We start from the raw sequence: 16,416 nt of genomic DNA, 5'->3' as shown, positions 1-16,416 counted from the left end.
TAAAAGTAAGAGACTATGTACCTTTTTTGACTATGAACTTGGAAGTAAACAATGAATTGTAAATTATTTTCTTGTCCTTGGGTCCTCTGAATGTAATGTGTTTTATATAATCCACCTGGCACTCGCCATCGCTGGGCTGAATTTGGGGAACAATGAACATCAGCAACAGTAGTATTATTCTTATAAAATATAATATGACTTATTGGCAGTGATTCAAAGCACTCATGTCACTCACAATACATCCACACAATTGTATTTTAAAATAAATATATTTTTATTACTTTGCCAGGACAGTTCATGGTAAAGTTAAACAGTATATGAACATAAAAAGCATTGTTAATGTACAAACAGAGACAATATTGAAAATGTAGAACAAAAGCGATAGAAGCTCAAATCGTGGAGCCCCCCCGTCGACTTTGAGGACATCTACACCCAGGGTAGAGGGGACTGATGGGGAAATAGTCTCTGAGCCATTTATCACCATGATAAACCCAACTGCCCCTTCCTCCAACCATGTCCAATAAGACAGAAGAAAACTCCACCATATTTGATCATGTCTCATAACACAACAACTATACAACACTGCATATGATGGTGAGGTTTTCTGAAACTGGTGAAAAAGGGCGACCATAGAGATTCTGTAATGTTTACTTTGACCAACGGCACCTTTAGAACACATCCAACAACAGAGCTGCTTTAAAGTTTGAGGTTCATAGTCATGTTCTCTGGCACCTCTGACTTGCGTAGTACGAGTCCAATTGTAACCAAATTGCCGCCATTTGATTGAGTTTGATTGATTGGCGACAGCGTTATTGGCTTTCCACTCACAGAGGGGAAGCAGCTCTGTTGTTTGGTCAGAGACGATGCAGGGGCTTAGCTAAGGATCTTGACTGCTGTCGTCCTCGTCGGTGCTGAGGCGATGCCCTCCGACCAGCAGAGCCTGACTAGCAGATGATGCGCTGAGGGCCACAGAGCAGAGCATTGCACAGAGCTGCCGATTGGAACACAAAGCACACACCGTCTACACAACATGTCTGCAGTGAGCTAGATAGTCAATATTACAGTTATATCGGTACAACATTCGACAGAAGGAGAAAAAAAAACATAATAGTAATAATTCAGCACATGGTGAGATTTTTCAAATGGAATGGATCGATTCCCTGCTGAGTCCAGGTGCCTCGGGGCTTCCCGGCTGGCTGGACACTCAGAGGTGGATGTGTGGACATTCTTCGGCTGTGAGGGTGTGTTCCAGCTTCAGAGACACTCTGCTCCAAACCTCCCCCTCATCTCCCTCAGGTGAGATGAGAGACGCGGGGAGAGAGAGAGAGAGAGAGAGAGCATTTCCTCTTTTCTTACGAGATGCATTGAGTTAAGAGGAAAAAAAAACCTGCTTAAAAGAAGCAGTCGTATAACACTGCATATCAAATCATTCCTATGTAATTCCTTGACATTCACATTCAAACATGGTAAAAAAAAACAAAAAAACAGAGACAGTTTTGTTTTCCCTTATGATATGCATTTCCTTATAGGTCTGAGATGGAGGAGAGTGTGAGGAGATGGTGGTCCGCCGTTTCCAGGGAGGAGGGGGTCTCTGGCAAACTAATGGCCTTCAATTCGATTCTCCTTGTGGTTGAACCTCGTTTTAGTTCTATCCTGATAGAGTCCTCTTCTCTCGGTGAGAATATTAATTAGTATCCAAAGACTCCATTGCCATTCACATTGTTCACCCTTAATATTGTATACAAGATTTCCGTATAAGTGCTACAATAAGTATTCCCCCTGCTCTACACTTCAGCTGCATGACTAGTCAACGTCTGAAAGAAAAAGGTATCTCCCAACCACAAGGGACCCCAAAGCGGTAGGTAATAAGAGGCTTGAAGGGGTCCTGTTTCTAAAAGTGGAGATTCCTAGTTGTGGTATTAACTTTCTGGTGTTCAAAATTATCTGTGACTTCGGCTCTGGAAAAAAGCAGCTTAACTATGATACCTTTAATATCATCAGGACCATTGCGGCCAACGTGAGACATTAAGTAGAACCCCCACCCCGAGATAAAGCGCTGTTGGATCTGAGGTCCGGGGAGAGAGCCGAGCGCCTGCTGCACTGCGCTGGGGTGGAGGGATATCAGGAATCTCCTTAGGGTGATTGTGGTCAGTCTTAAGAAGCAAGGCAAAATATATCACTGTGTGGTGGATTCACGGATCCTCCGTGTGCCAGGATAAACAGATAAAACATTGAGTGTACAATCTTCCCGACAATGCATTTCGGTCATGACTATGTATTAAGGATTGCAATGTCCCTGTGTTTAACTGTTAAAAAAAGACACTTATGTAAGGAAGAGGGTAGCGGTTGTGGACATCCAGCTCCTGTAGAAGCCCTGGCCCAGAGCCCATGTGAGTTTTGAATAACCTAGTTGCTTGTAAAAGCTATAGATACAGCCATAGATATACCTTTATTAGACTGAACCCAGACTAGAAGTTACATTTCTAAACGAAATAGTTCATCAAACTAAATAGTTTATCATATTTACTGTCTTAAACTGGAGAAAATGTATTTTCTAAGATTTGGTTTGTCTAAGAAATAAGGTTTATTTAGACCTTAGGCAGCTCATGAATGAACAGCTCTACACGGACAGATTCAGTCTGGTAAATGTAGATCTATGGCCTCTAGAGCTGGACTTCCCTCCTTAGAGGAAACAGCTGAGGAGCCTCAGCCTCTTGTACAGGAGGGTAGCCTTGCATTCTGGTAATGTGAATGTAGACTCATTCATGTACAGACATGATCTGAGAGAGATATAAAAGACAGAAAAACTGATTTAAATATAGGAACATATATAAAATATTAGACTTCCATACTGTCTATATGCAAGAACATTCTATATGACTGTTTTTAAAGGGCTTACATTTAGCCCCTCTTAAAACCTTGATGCATTGTCTCAAATTATATATTTAAGACAATGAAAAGAGCACCACAAAATCCATCATAGAAACAGAGATCTAACCATACCATGGTATGTACAATGTAACAAACAATATGAGATTGAGAGAGAGAGAGAGAGAGCGAGAGAGAGAGAGAGAGAGATTAAAACCACTTATCAAACTCTGAGCCCGTCATGCAGGTAGGAATTTACATAGGAGACCTGAGGAGAATCACCTCTGTACATGTGGGTGTGCGGGCCAAGCCCATCATCACACCCTAGTCCCAGAGACACAATGTCAATAAGAGCTCTGTTTAGAATTATACACAAGCCACTGGTCCTTTTAGGCCTCCGTGCTGTTTTGTTTGTTTCTTTTCTTTTAAAAGGGGAAATCAATAGGGAGAGAGAAAAATGAAAACCGTTAGAACAACGTAAGAGCAAGCAAAGGTGAAATGGCGCGGGCCGGGGGGGGGGGAGGCGGTCCTTCCCTGGCTGTCGACCTGTTTTCTTTTTTGTGCAAAGGGATCTGGAAAGAGTCTGGGAGTAGGGCCCCCGGGGGTCCTGAGGAAACCTAGGGCTCCTCGCTGGGCGTGGCCATGGCCCCCTCGCTGTCGGACGACTCTGGCGACTCCGCCGTTTTTTTTGTGTCCCCCTTGTCTTTCCCCTTGTCTTTCCCCTTGTCCTCCTCCCCCTCGGGGCTGCCCTCTTCGCCGGGGCTGGCGCCGTCCTCCGGGCTGGCGCCGCTCTGGCCGTCCTGGCCCTCCGAGTTCTCCAGCATCTCCTGGATGAGCGGCGGCATGGAGCCGGGGATCTCCATCTTCAGAGAGATGACACGCTCCGCGCCTGGGAGAGCAATAGGACTCACTTACTGCACGTGTGCAGACAGACGGAACACACAGTACAGATTCTAGATTCCTTCATGTTACATCCAGTATAAAGGAGTAGAACATAAGAATTTGGCTCCCTTATACTGGTATAATGGTGTAACAAATAAAGGAATGTGGAGTATTTCTATGCCTATTGTTAAGCAGGATCACACGTCTACATTGGCTCATAATGCGCTGTCTGTCTACGTATGTCTGGAGCCGGGAGGAGCGGCAGGCTACCTTTAGCGCTGATGCTGCGCAGGTCGGTGATCTTCATGAGGGTCTTGGGGAACATGTGGGGCTTGCTGGGCCTCCGCTTCCTCACGTAGATCTTCAGGGCCTCCAGGAGGGGCTCCTGCAGCTGGTCTACCTTAGAGGGCTCCTCCAGGTCCTGACGGTCTGAGATCACACACACAGACACAGACATGAACACAAACGGACAATTCACGTCTTTTTGTTTCAGCTCGACTTAAAGTTGTAGGAATATCTGGTGCACGGTTCTATGAAGAATAAGAGTAAGGTAAGAATGTCAGATTGAAAACTGGAATGGCTTAGAGTAGCTCATTGTCAGTAACACTGCCAGGGTCTTATATAAAAACCTTATCCCTTCCCCTAACCCGGGTTTGTATGCACTGGGCCAATCCCCCAGCCCAACCCCTAGTCTCACAATGCCAGAATTTCGAGATGTCCGCCCCCTCTAGTTGAGCGCAGCGTTTAGAGACTGACTCATGAGTCTACCCAACCCTCACATGTACAGCAGTATGATCTAGCACTGTGACTGCTAATGGCACTACTCTTGTTCTTATAGATCTTTCGAAGGCGTTACTGACGATAACTGGTATGTATAGTCGGTTCACTTACTCTACTACTAGATAAAATGTACTTATTGTAAGCCGCTTTGGATAAAAGCATCTCCTAAATGACTTAAATGTACACTGTTGAATATTTTTCATTTCATCATTGAACATTATATCGTATTGGATTTCATGATTTTTTTCTATTATCTTCATGAGTATATATTTTTTGTTCCTCTTACTTTTTTCTTTGTTAGCTTGTTATATAAGCCCTTTGTTTTCTAAAATAACAATTATACCCATTCCCTACTGGTGCTTGTAGTGCCTCTTATGTCCAAAAGGTGGCAGAGTGTGTGATACCCTGGGCCCTCCCAGCCAAAGTGTACAGTTACAGGGGGAGTCAGTGATTATGCAAGAGCATGTAATATTTGGCAAGGCTCTGGGGATTCACACCTCTGAGTGGAAACAGCCCAGATGAACCAGTGACACCTCACAGAGACAGAGGAATGGAGAGAGGGCGGGCGAGGGAGTGGACGGGGATTTGGGGGGCGGTGAGACGATGAGCTGCTCTGCACAAGAATGTACAGTAGGTCTCACTCCAGTCTGTGTATGTGTGTGTGTGTGTGTGTGAGAGAGAGAGAGAGAGTGTATATGTGTGAGAGTGTGTATGTGTGTGAGAGTGTGTGTATGTGTGTGTGTGTCTGTGTGTGTATGTGTGTGAGAGTGTGTATGTGAGAGTGTATGTGTGTGAGAGTGTATGTATGTGTGTGTGTGGTGTTTCTATCTACCCATCTCTCTTTGCACACTCAGACACTGACAGACACACACACGCAAGCACACGCACACACACACACACACACACACACACACACACACACACACACACACACACACACACACACACACACACATACACTCTCACACACATACTCTCTCACACACACACACACACACACACACACACACACACACACACACACACACACACACACACACACACACACAAACTCACAGTGAGCCTAACCATGTCTCCTAAAGAGCGACCTGTGGTTCAACTCCATCCAGAGTCCTGTGGAGGCTGACTCAAACCCAACTCCATCCAGAGTCCTGTGGAGGCTGACTCAAAACCAACTCCATCCAGCTCCAACAGCAAGCTGAATGGAAAACACCACGGCACATGGGATCTGTCAGCTTACCTTACTAGTAGCCATTGGCTGCTATCTACCTGTCATCACCCATGTGTTGTTTTAGACTTACCTGCATTAAAGCACTATGAGTATTACACAATCAGAATTATAATATGTATGAGACCATTTGGAAGTTGAGTAAAGTGTCTAACGAGCAGAGTGCCCTTCGAAGTCACCGTCAGGCGCATCTATTGAAAACGTCCCTCTGCCACCCTGGTCTGGACGGTCAGAATGCCCGCTGGGTAAACCCGCGCCCACCTCCGGAGATGAGACAGATGGCGCTGAGAAGGCCAGTCTCCGTGTCGTCCATCTCGATGGGCAGCAGCTGGTTGGCGAAGGTGAACACCAGGTCCGTGAGTGGGCCGAAGCCGGCATTGTGCATCTGTGTCCGGTTGAGTGTCAGGCCGTCGGAGAAGGTCATGGTGTCCTGGTCTGGAGTGTACCGCGTGCAAATGCGCAGAATCTGACAGGGAGGGAGGACAGGGTCAGTACGGACCTCCGGAGGGAAGAGGCAGGAGACAAACTTTATGTGTCGACTTGAGGCTCAGCACTGAGCCCCAAGGTCAGCGCAGAGCGCCGCGTCTCCCGGCGTTTCTCTGGGTTGCTGTATTGTGCTGGTGCGTGTGTGTGAGTGAGAGAGAGGGAGGGAGAGAGAGAGAGAGAGGGAGGAGGGGAGAGAGAGAGAGAGAGAGAGAGAAAGAGAGAGAGAGAAAGAGAGAGAGAGAGAGAGAGAGAGAGAGAGAGAGAGAGGGGGATTGTCTAATGAAGAGACAAGCCGGTGGATGTGAAGCCTATAGCAGCCTTTGAAGCCAGTAGAGTGGGCTGGCCCTGACAGTGATTGGCAGGAGCATCCACGACATGAAACAGAATAAAACATAGCTGTTGGCAGTGACTCACACCGGCTGGCTGGGCGCAGCTCACACACACACACACACAAACACGCACGCTCGCGCACAACCACACACACACGCTCGCGCACAACCACACACACACACACGCACACACACACGCTCGTTTGATCCTCCCTCTCACACCCTCAAATCCAGCTCTACAGCACAATACACAGGGCGCACCCTTCACTAGAGAAACCTGTCAGAGTGGGAGAGTGTGTGTCTGGGAGAGTGGCAGCTATCTAAGCAGGTCATCAACTTCTACCCTTTGTGCTCAAGTGAGTTCAACTCCAGTGGCTTGTCACTTTTAACAAACACCACATAGGCACAACAAATACATCTATCTGCTATCACAGCAAATCCCCATATCTAATCACTGCTGAGGGTACACAGAGACTCACACACACACTCACCAGATAATAACACATCCTGTTTGCTCTGCTTCATAGCTCCTGTCAGTCAGGTCCAGTGTGTGTCAAGAGCTTTCAGTAAGTACTGCCAATACAAATCTAGACCAGAGGACCAATACAATTCCACATCATTAAGCCTAGGATGCACTATTTTCTAGTATTAAATTGAGTATCGTATTGACTTACAATATGATAGCAAATTACACCTACAATACATTTGGCAAACACAGAGACTACTGGGGGCTGACAGTCTGCAAAGTCTGTGTTTAGCTGCTTTGGATTTACTCTCCTTTATAACATAACATAGCATAACATAACATAACATAACATAACATAACATAACATAACATAACATAACATAACACAATAGCAGTATCGTCCTCACAACTGGCCCAGGAATTGAGATAAATAGATCAATTGATATACATAGACAGAGAGAGCAAGATAGATAAAGAAAGAGAGACAGACAGACAGACAGACAGACAGACAGACAGACAGACAGACAGACAGACAGACAGACAGACACAGACAGATAGACACAGGACAAAGATAGACAGGGAGGGACAGAGTCCAGTTCAACTTGAGAAATAGGCGTGTCCAGGCCAAGCAGAAAGCCGGGGGGCCCTGGGCAGAGAGGAGCAGAGCATGCCAGACCACTGACAGGAGATCAGTGGGGATGAGATGTGCTGAATACAAGAGGCTGCAGACTACCCACGGAGGGGGAGAGAGGCAAGGCACATGATTTGGGGGCTTGAGACAATCCTCGCCTCTCTCCCTCCCTCTCTCTCTCACTCCTTGGGCAGGACTAACCAGATCACAGGCTCTCCTGGGATTTCAGACTCTGCTGCAGCTTCGCACAGATGAGGCACCAGAGAGAGAGAGAGAGAGAGAGAGAGAGAGAGAGAGAGAGAGATGGAAGGAAGGAGGGAAGGGGGGAGGGAGGAAGAGCAGCAGCTGCTTCCCTTTTCCGTCTCATTACCGGGACTACATTAGCAAGGCATTCCACTCCTCCGCAACTCCCAAATAAACATAGAAACAAACAAACAAACAAATAAATAAACATTCAGCTGCCAGCAGTCCCCTAACTACGGTGTGTTCTTTTTCCAGAGAAATACAATTGACATAATATATTATGAACAGATATACAAAAATATTATAAGCATGCGGAGACTCTCAGTCAGCCACAAATCAAGTTAGGAGCTGAGAAATGTCTCAGTCAGTAATCTAATACCCACTGTTTACAGATGGCTAATCTACATAGGGATCGACTGGTGGGATTAATTGACCTGATCTCATATTGGCTGGCTGAGAGAGTCGTCCAATAAGATCTGAGGAGTGGACTCCAGAGAGGTGAATCTCAGGTTGAGCCAATCCCCTTTAGGTTTGGGCTTATTGACTGGCTAGCTCATGAAGAGCACAAATGCATTTAAGAGAGATCTTTACACACTAAACAGGACTGATGAGGGAAAACACTCTTATCATACAGATGATTGCCTGTTTGGTGAAGTGTTGTTAAAGTGGTTCTCCGCCACCCACCAATATGTCCAGACAGGCAGCTTTGAGGAGTGTGATCTGGTCAGCGATGGTCAGGCCGGTGAAGCCAGGCACTCGTTTGGCAAACTCCACGATTTTGATAATGCACTTGGTGGCCAGCTCGCTGAACTTGTCCCACAGGCCCAGGTCGAGTCGCACGCGGTGGTCTGCACTCGAGTTCTGGAACACATGCAGACACAGAGAGAGAGAGAGAGAGAGAGAGAGAAAGGGAGAGGGAGAGAGAGAGGGAGAGAGAGAAAGGGAGAGGGAGACAGCGTCAGGCGAAAAGGCTGCCACCGTCATCCGAGACAGAGAGCCGCTAATGATCTCCCCACCCACACACTCTTCCCATCTCCCTGTCCGGGACGTGTCACTGATTCTAAACAATACCGGCTCGGCTCGAGCCTACAGCTGTGGAAGGGTGTGAGGACTGTTATTGTAAATAGGCAGAGCCGAGCCGAGCCGAAGGCTGGGCTGAGCTGCAGTAATGAGTGAGAGGGAGCAGGATGGAAATCAGCCGTGGAGCTGTGATAGGTAGCACTGAGCACTTTGAAGTGAAAGGCACCATTAAGAGAGCCAGATTATCTATATGGGCCTCCAGACTATGCACACAGGAAGAGAGGGAGAGAGAGAGAGGGAGAGAGAGGGAGACATAGATGAGGAGAGATAAACAGGAAGGGGGTGAAGATATATATATATATATATATATATATATATATATATATATACATATATATAAGATGGAAAGAGGGGAAGGAGAAGAGATAGTCAAATATACTGCAAACCATTAGGGAGAGTGGAGGGTGATGACAGAGACCGAAATGAAAGAAGAGAGAGAGAGTGAATGAGAAAGGCGTGAGACAAAGTGTGAGGAAATGAAAGAGGGCGAGCGAGCAAGAGGGACAGAGACAGAGAGAAAGAGAGAAAGAAAAGGGGGGGGGGGGGGTTAGGCAGGTCCATAAATACCAGGTAAAGTGTGGGTGTGTAAACAGCTCACTCCATTGTCCTCGTTATAAAGTTGCTCAAAAGAGTTTGGAGTAGCTTCATACGGTCCAGACCTGACGGCGGCTTGGGGCGTGGTATGCTTTGAGGACTCTTCTCTACCATACATTGACAGTCGGGTCGTGCCTAAATACGGTATTAATATTCACTCTTATTCTTCAACTTGCCGCCGCCATCGGCAGCTTGTCTTTGGAGAAGATGGGAGGGATAAGGAGGCCAATGAAAGTCCAAACTCAGCTGACAAGATAAACATGTTCAGCCGTGAATACCAGATCAACCGGACCAGGGGGAGGGGGGAGGGGATGTTGGGAGGAACTGGAGACCAGAGAGGCGGGCTTGGCCTGGGAGATAAGCGAGAGATTCAGTCAGAGAACACAGAGAGAGAGAGAGAGAGAGAGAGAGAGAGAGAGAGATAGAGAGCCAAAGCACCATTACACAGGGAACACGTGGTGCATTGTGTGCCGGGGCTGTCTGCTCAGTGAAACTGTGGATGGAGCAGCTGACCATAATTTGTTTGTTTTGCAATAGTTTACATGAAACGGCCCATCTGCTCAGCCTGAGTGGCCCTCCCCCCACAGCTGTGTTCACAGCGAGGGCAACGCACACACATTCACGGAGGAAGACACACTCTTCCATGGCTGCCCCTCTGCACACACTCACACACACACACGCTCGCAGCCCTGTTTGCAGTCACATACACACACACACACATAAAGGCTGCTAGCCCCAGAAGGGAATAAAAGGGTGTGTGTGTGTGTTTGAATGTTAACTGTGATTTTAGTGGGAGGCTTTATTGCCTGTACTGCATTGATAATTCTCAGGTTGCCAGACCGAACCTGTTAAGTGCCACAGGACACTGCAGGCATTAATGTATGTCTGTTCTGCCAAAACAGTGTGCTCTGAGTCGCAGCTTAAAGGAGACTCCGTGGCACATCATTTGACTTTGACATTTCCGAAATAAATGCCTGGATGCGAGCCCTGCTGCCATCCCTCTACCAGCCGACTCCCTCCAGTCAGGCGAACAGAGGCGTATTCACAGGGCCAAAGGCTCCTTTATGATTTCGAGTGCTTGAGGAGAGCGTCTCTCCCGCGAGCGCAACACAGCTCATTGTAATGGCCGCCCGTGTAGACGGCCCTCCGCCACTCCGCGACGCATCCATCCCCCTGGGGCCGTTAGCGCTAGCCGTTAGCCGTTAGCCTGGAAACCAGGGGGAAACAATCCATTGTCTGGCCCCGCGGAGAGAGAGAGAGGGAGAGATACAGAGAGAGAGAGACGGAGAGAGAGATCACTAAATATGATCTGGGGTTAAGTGAGAGGCACATTAGGGCTGAGCTTAAATCACTGGCAACGAGCTGCGGCAGACACTATGGCACTGAGCACGCTCATTCTACTGACAGACGTCTCTGGTGGGGGAGAGGCGGCAACGAGCGGAGGGAGGGAGGGAGGGAGGGAGGTGTGCGTGTGGAGGGGGGAGGGGGGGGTTTGTGTGTGTGTGTGTGGGGGGGGGGTGAGGGTCTGTGTGATATTAAAGCCACTCGTCTTGTTCCTCCCCTGGGCAGAGAAGGGAGAGGAGGGAGGGAGAGAGAGAGAGAGAGAGAGAGAGAGCAAGAGGAGGAGGTAGGAAAGGACCATTTGCCGTTTGATTTTCCTCCCCGCAATCTCAGTCAATTACCCGAGTCCCATAATTCAATAGAGCGCAACAAGGAAGTGGCCGGGGAATTCTAATTTCATTTAAGAGCATTTATCCAAACAAATTAGACAAGTTGCAACATTAGAAAATAAGCTGCCGGTGTAGAAATGAACGCGGCGCAGTTGATCTCCGGGGGTTCTGGGGCTCAGTGTGTACAGATGCAGAGAAACACCCCAGCAGACCAGACTACCTGTGAGGAATAAGCACAGGGGAGCAGAGCTCTCTAATGTAGCTAATATCCACCGGCTCAGATACGCAGCGGACGCCTCCTTGAGCCGAGGGCCACAAATCCGTTATGTTTTATTTTGTCTTTTAAACCGCCAGGGCCGTTCTCCATCACCATCACTGTCAATGAAGCGTTATTCATTGTCAGACTAAACCCTCTCACTCACTCGCCTATCTCCCCCTCACCCAGCAATGAACTCCTAAATCACTGCAGACTAGGATTTGAATATTTCACCGCATAATTGGGGCTTTAACTTAATCTGGGGGGCGCGAGAGCTCCTCTTCTGTTTTCCTGGGAAGAGGACTCAAAAGGCGCGTCAGGAACCAATCGCTTGTAATAATGAGGAACTTCTCACAGTCTGTGAGCAAGCATAATTACCACTGATCCAGATTAGGCTTATCTGCTATCCTAGCAGCTAGCCCGTGGTGGCTTCTATCATCTGGGTGCTGTTCTGTGCAAACATATTTCTCTGAGAGGAGACATTTTAATCTGAAATTCAAAGGCTCTATTAGTTGATATAATATTTTGAGATAATATGAGACAAATTTGACAAACAATAGGTTTATCATAGAGTTGTGCAAATATTTACCGCCTCAATTAAGCTTCAGTTCAATTTCAATTCAAGGCGCCCATCTCAGGAAATAACTTGGTTTAAGGATTCTTATTATTGCTGAATATCTTCATATAGACTATGCCAAGGCATACAAGTCCTTGCTTACTTGTTTTCCTAACTGTATAGCAGCACACAGCCGTAACAAAGGCTACATGATTGACGGGCATTGTGAGACTTCCAATCCTCCAGACAAGGCAGGTAGTCGAGGGTGTGTGTGGATGTGTGTATCACATTATACTCACAAACATGGCCCCCTCTGCTACACAGCCCTCCCCACAGTACGCGCTTTGTGGCTCATTCACGCCAATCACAGCTAACTCCCGCCGTGCTCATTCTATATGTAAGTCATCCTCTAAAATACAAAACACGGATTATACAGTCTGTCAGCTCTCTGCACAATGCTGCCATGCCTACCTGTCAATCAAAGCTCACCTTGCTCTGAAGCCGTCAATCACCCTCCGCCTACCCCGGCTGGCTACGTACCTGTCAAAGACTTCCAGATCTCAAGACCCAACAAGGTTATCTAGGACAGGCGCCTATCTGCATGTCAATCTCCCTGTCTGTACCCTGGGTACCTGACACAGGAATTCTGAGGTTTACTTACATTTTCGTGAACTTTGACCTTGGTAACAAGAAGACATATGGGGGTGCATGCTCAACTAGAAGTCCATTCACTGAAGTGATACTAGTGTCAGCTTGAGAGGGCTGTTAAACCAGAGACTGATGTGTCAGATTGATCTGAAGTGGGCTCCGTCCCCAGCTGAAGCCCTGCAGGCCCTCCAGTCCAAGGCTCTCTGTGGAGATTGAGAACCAGACATACAGCAACAGGCCCTCTGCATGGATCATTACACACTGTCTGGCTGGCCTCATGGGGTATTAGTGCAGGAAACACGGTGTTGGAGGGGGCAGGAAACAGGGCCCAGAGGACTTTAGGGGGTAGGAAGCATGGGGTTGGAGGAGTAGAAGCAGGGGGTTGGAGGAGTAGAAGCAGGGGGTTGGAGGACTGGAGGGGGTAGGAGCCAGAGGAGCATGAAGGAGAAGGGAGTACTATAACTCCAAATCAAGCTGGACGCTTTCAGAGAGATCAGGGAAGGAAATAAAGCCCTCAGACTGACAGACATTTATGATGCGAGGCTAAGACCCGCCCCGCACCAACCAGTGCCGCCTCTCTCCTGCCTCCTTTGATATCAGCCACAGAGGCAGATAAGTGACGCAAGCTGGATCGGCCGCTATTTATTCCACTTTTTAGAAGTGTCAAGATCGGAGACGCGGCTCCAAGACGCTCCCAGTCTCTCGTCCCAGATCGATGGCCTCGCCGTCGTTCTCGTGAATGCGCCCGGGCTCTGAGGCGTCTCCCTGATGAGTCATCAGAGTCATCCTCTCGTGGCGTCTCCTTTTAATTTTTCACCGCCATTGGTTTTGTTAGAACACATGAAGCATAAAGTTATGGAACTTTTTCTGTGGGAAATCTTTTGTCTATCTGCCATGGTATCATACAGTACATCTGTATCTGATCTCTCTCTAGGTTCCTGTGTTTGAGAGATCTGGAAGTGATGTCGAACCCTGTTTCTCATTAGTGGTCTCACTGCTTCAAATGTTGGTGATGTGTGTCTATACTTTCATATTTTTTCCACACTTTAATCATGCTTTTATGTGGTTGATTTCCATAGATTTCAGTTTCCAGTCAAAATCTATCAACTCATATATGAAAATGGTAGAATCACTGTTGAGGATTTGCTCATAATTAACCAATTGCACAACTCCAGTACTTCCTGAAATTAGACATGCTTCTCTATTTCCTGTCCTACACTATTGGATGAAGTGATTAATCAGGTGTGCCTGACTGCAGCACAATGATCAGGCACACCTGAATAATCATTTCATCCAATAGTGTGAGACAGGAAATAGAGAAACATGTCTAATTTCAGGAAGTACTGGAGTTGTGCATATAGTGAATTGAGTGATCTGGCTGTATTAGATCCGGCTGATGAGTACAGTAGACAACACTGATTAGCTGTGTGGACTCCCCAATCAGAGTAGCTGATATAAGGCAGATATCGAAGCAACACATTTCCTGTTACCAGCCGGTTTACAGACGAGCCAGCATGAGATCAGTGAGTCACGGTTGTGTTGGCTGCTCGGGTAAGAGCATGATTGTCTACTGATGATTAGGTCAGCCTGGAAACTCATTCGCTGAAAGCCTCCTGTACACAGCGTGTAACATTCAGTGTTTACTGAAGGGTAATCTGGTGTGTCATTGCTGTGTGTGTGTGTGTGTGTGTGTGTGCGCGTGTGTGTGTGTGTGTGTGTGTGTGTGTGTGTGTGAGTGTGAGTGTGAGTGTGCATGCGGGGGTGTAGTGGCGACTAGTGGGTACAGTCCCTCCACTATACCACTGTGTGTGTGTGTGTGTGTGTGTGTGTGTGTGTGTGTGTGTGTGTGTGTGTGTGTGTGTGTGTGTGGGTGTGTCCATAACAAAGTCTCACCGTGGTGTATTTGCCCAGCTGACAGAGCGAGGGGAAGGTCTCCTGGTGAGCCTTGCGGATCTTCTCGATGATGGTCTCCAGCTCGGTGGTCAGCTCGTAACTCTCCGCCAGCTCTGGCTTCGGACTCTCCTTCTTCTTTTTGTTCCGGTCGTTCCGAACAGCTGAGAGAGGGAAAGGAACATTTGGCGAAAATGTTAATTACTGAGATTCAGAATTTTGAGCCCCTCCCCCTGAGACACAGGTGCATGCGGACTCATTTTGACATCAATTTCTGTACTCAATCGTGCAGCTGTTATTGTAGTACAAGTACATGCTGTTCTTTTCACAATCCTGTGGAGGTAATAGTAATCTCTTCAAATGAGAAACAGATGGTTAAGATGACAGTATGCACTTTGCAGGCTTTGAATGAGGACGGTAAGAAAACACTAAAAGTCTCTGTCAACTGTCAGTCTTATGTAGCGCCACCACTACTGTACATTAAATTCAAGAGGGCCACTGAGGAAAAATGATAGACCTTAAGAATTAGAATGTAATTAGCCTGGCATCATTCCATAAATGATGACACACTACCTCTGTCACACGCACCCCTCACACACATCTCTGTTTGTGTGTGGTCTCTCATAACATCATTCCTCTCTCCACTTCAGTGATGGAGATGAACAGTACAAAACCATTCAAAGAGATATGCATCTAAAATTAATGAGTCCATTCATATGAAGGCCATGTAGTTAAATAAGTAACTAAGGACATAGTTTCTTATCATCAAGTGGAATTGTAATAAAGCCCTCTGAGATTGGAGGGGGACACTCTAAAGGCCGGCCGGTAGTTCATCTCTGTTCACCTTCAGCATTATTCCATTTCTTTAGCTGAATACCGAATAATGCACTCAGCCTGAGACACAAATACTTATTCAGTCATGTTCAGAAGCATACTGTATAAAACAGGAGACCAGGCCCAGAGCTCTCTCTGTCTCAACATCGTCCTCGCACTGGGTTCTCAGGGTCGTCAGACGGGCGGGAGGAGTCGGATGTTCGGCTCCAGATGCGATGGAGTGTTGTCCGTGCCTCACAGGGCAGTGATCAGCCACGGCCACCATTAAACAACCAGGAGAATGGGGCCTGCAAACTCTACAGCAACCCTCAAGGGAGCTCCTTCCAGCCCGGGTAGACAAGACAACAGGCGCTTCCCCCTCTGGCCTAGATTACAAAGAAAGGCTTTTCATATTCACAGAACAAAGCAGGGGGTATGGAACGGATGAAAGAATATTTGAAATAATAGAAAGAGGGAGAAATATATTCAAGAGTGCTTTTAAATAATCCCGCTGGCCTAGATACAGAAGATACCTTATGTACCGTAGGAGCTTCATGAGAAGCTCTGGACTAAAATAGAGATGTTGCCTTTGAAGACACAAATGTATTAATCCCATTTGTATAACCATATAGTCTAAGCAGGTCAACAGATAGACATAAGGTGCCAATACATTACAGTACAACTGACACAGTGCTCCCCTGACAGACATCTTAAACGGTGTCAGCAACATGGAGGTCAGGATAAGGCTAGCTGTTTACTCCCTGGTGTCTTCTTATATGGTAGCTATATGTGCATCCTGTCATCTCCCCTTCCCCCACCATCAGCGTTACATCCCCATGCCGTCAACTCAATCCCCCACAAACCCAGCATAATCGCTGTCTATGCCAGTGGTGTGTTTTGAAAGCCAGAGGAGGGGTAGTGACATCACCACTCCAGGGATTAAACAATCCATATTGTATCTTGACCTAGATTCACTTGCCCTATAAGCACGCCCTG

General features: G+C 47.2%; 1 protein-coding gene across 1 annotated transcript in view; it reads right to left on the bottom strand.

Moving 5' to 3' along the window:
* Positions 1 to 3,485: 3,485 nt before the first annotated feature.
* The window catches only part of LOC311323337 (retinoic acid receptor beta-like), a gene marked incomplete at both ends in the record, with an annotated part of 55,261 nt that continues 42,330 nt past the window's right edge, over positions 3,486 to 16,416 (bottom strand). The window contains 5 exons of the mRNA XM_084455538.1: positions 3,486 to 3,757; positions 4,021 to 4,179; positions 6,020 to 6,224; positions 8,598 to 8,774; positions 14,611 to 14,771. Coding sequence (XP_084311664.1) covers positions 3,486 to 3,757; positions 4,021 to 4,179; positions 6,020 to 6,224; positions 8,598 to 8,774; positions 14,611 to 14,771 — 974 coding nt within the window. The remainder of the gene's footprint in view (positions 3,758 to 4,020; positions 4,180 to 6,019; positions 6,225 to 8,597; positions 8,775 to 14,610; positions 14,772 to 16,416) is intronic.

The sequence above is a fragment of the Borostomias antarcticus genome (genome assembly GCF_949987555.1).
Source record: "Borostomias antarcticus genome assembly, chromosome: 21".
NCBI lineage: Eukaryota > Metazoa > Chordata > Actinopteri > Stomiiformes > Stomiidae > Borostomias > Borostomias antarcticus.
The sequence above is the reverse complement of the archived record's forward strand: the minus strand, read 5'-3'. Positions and strand labels throughout refer to the sequence as shown.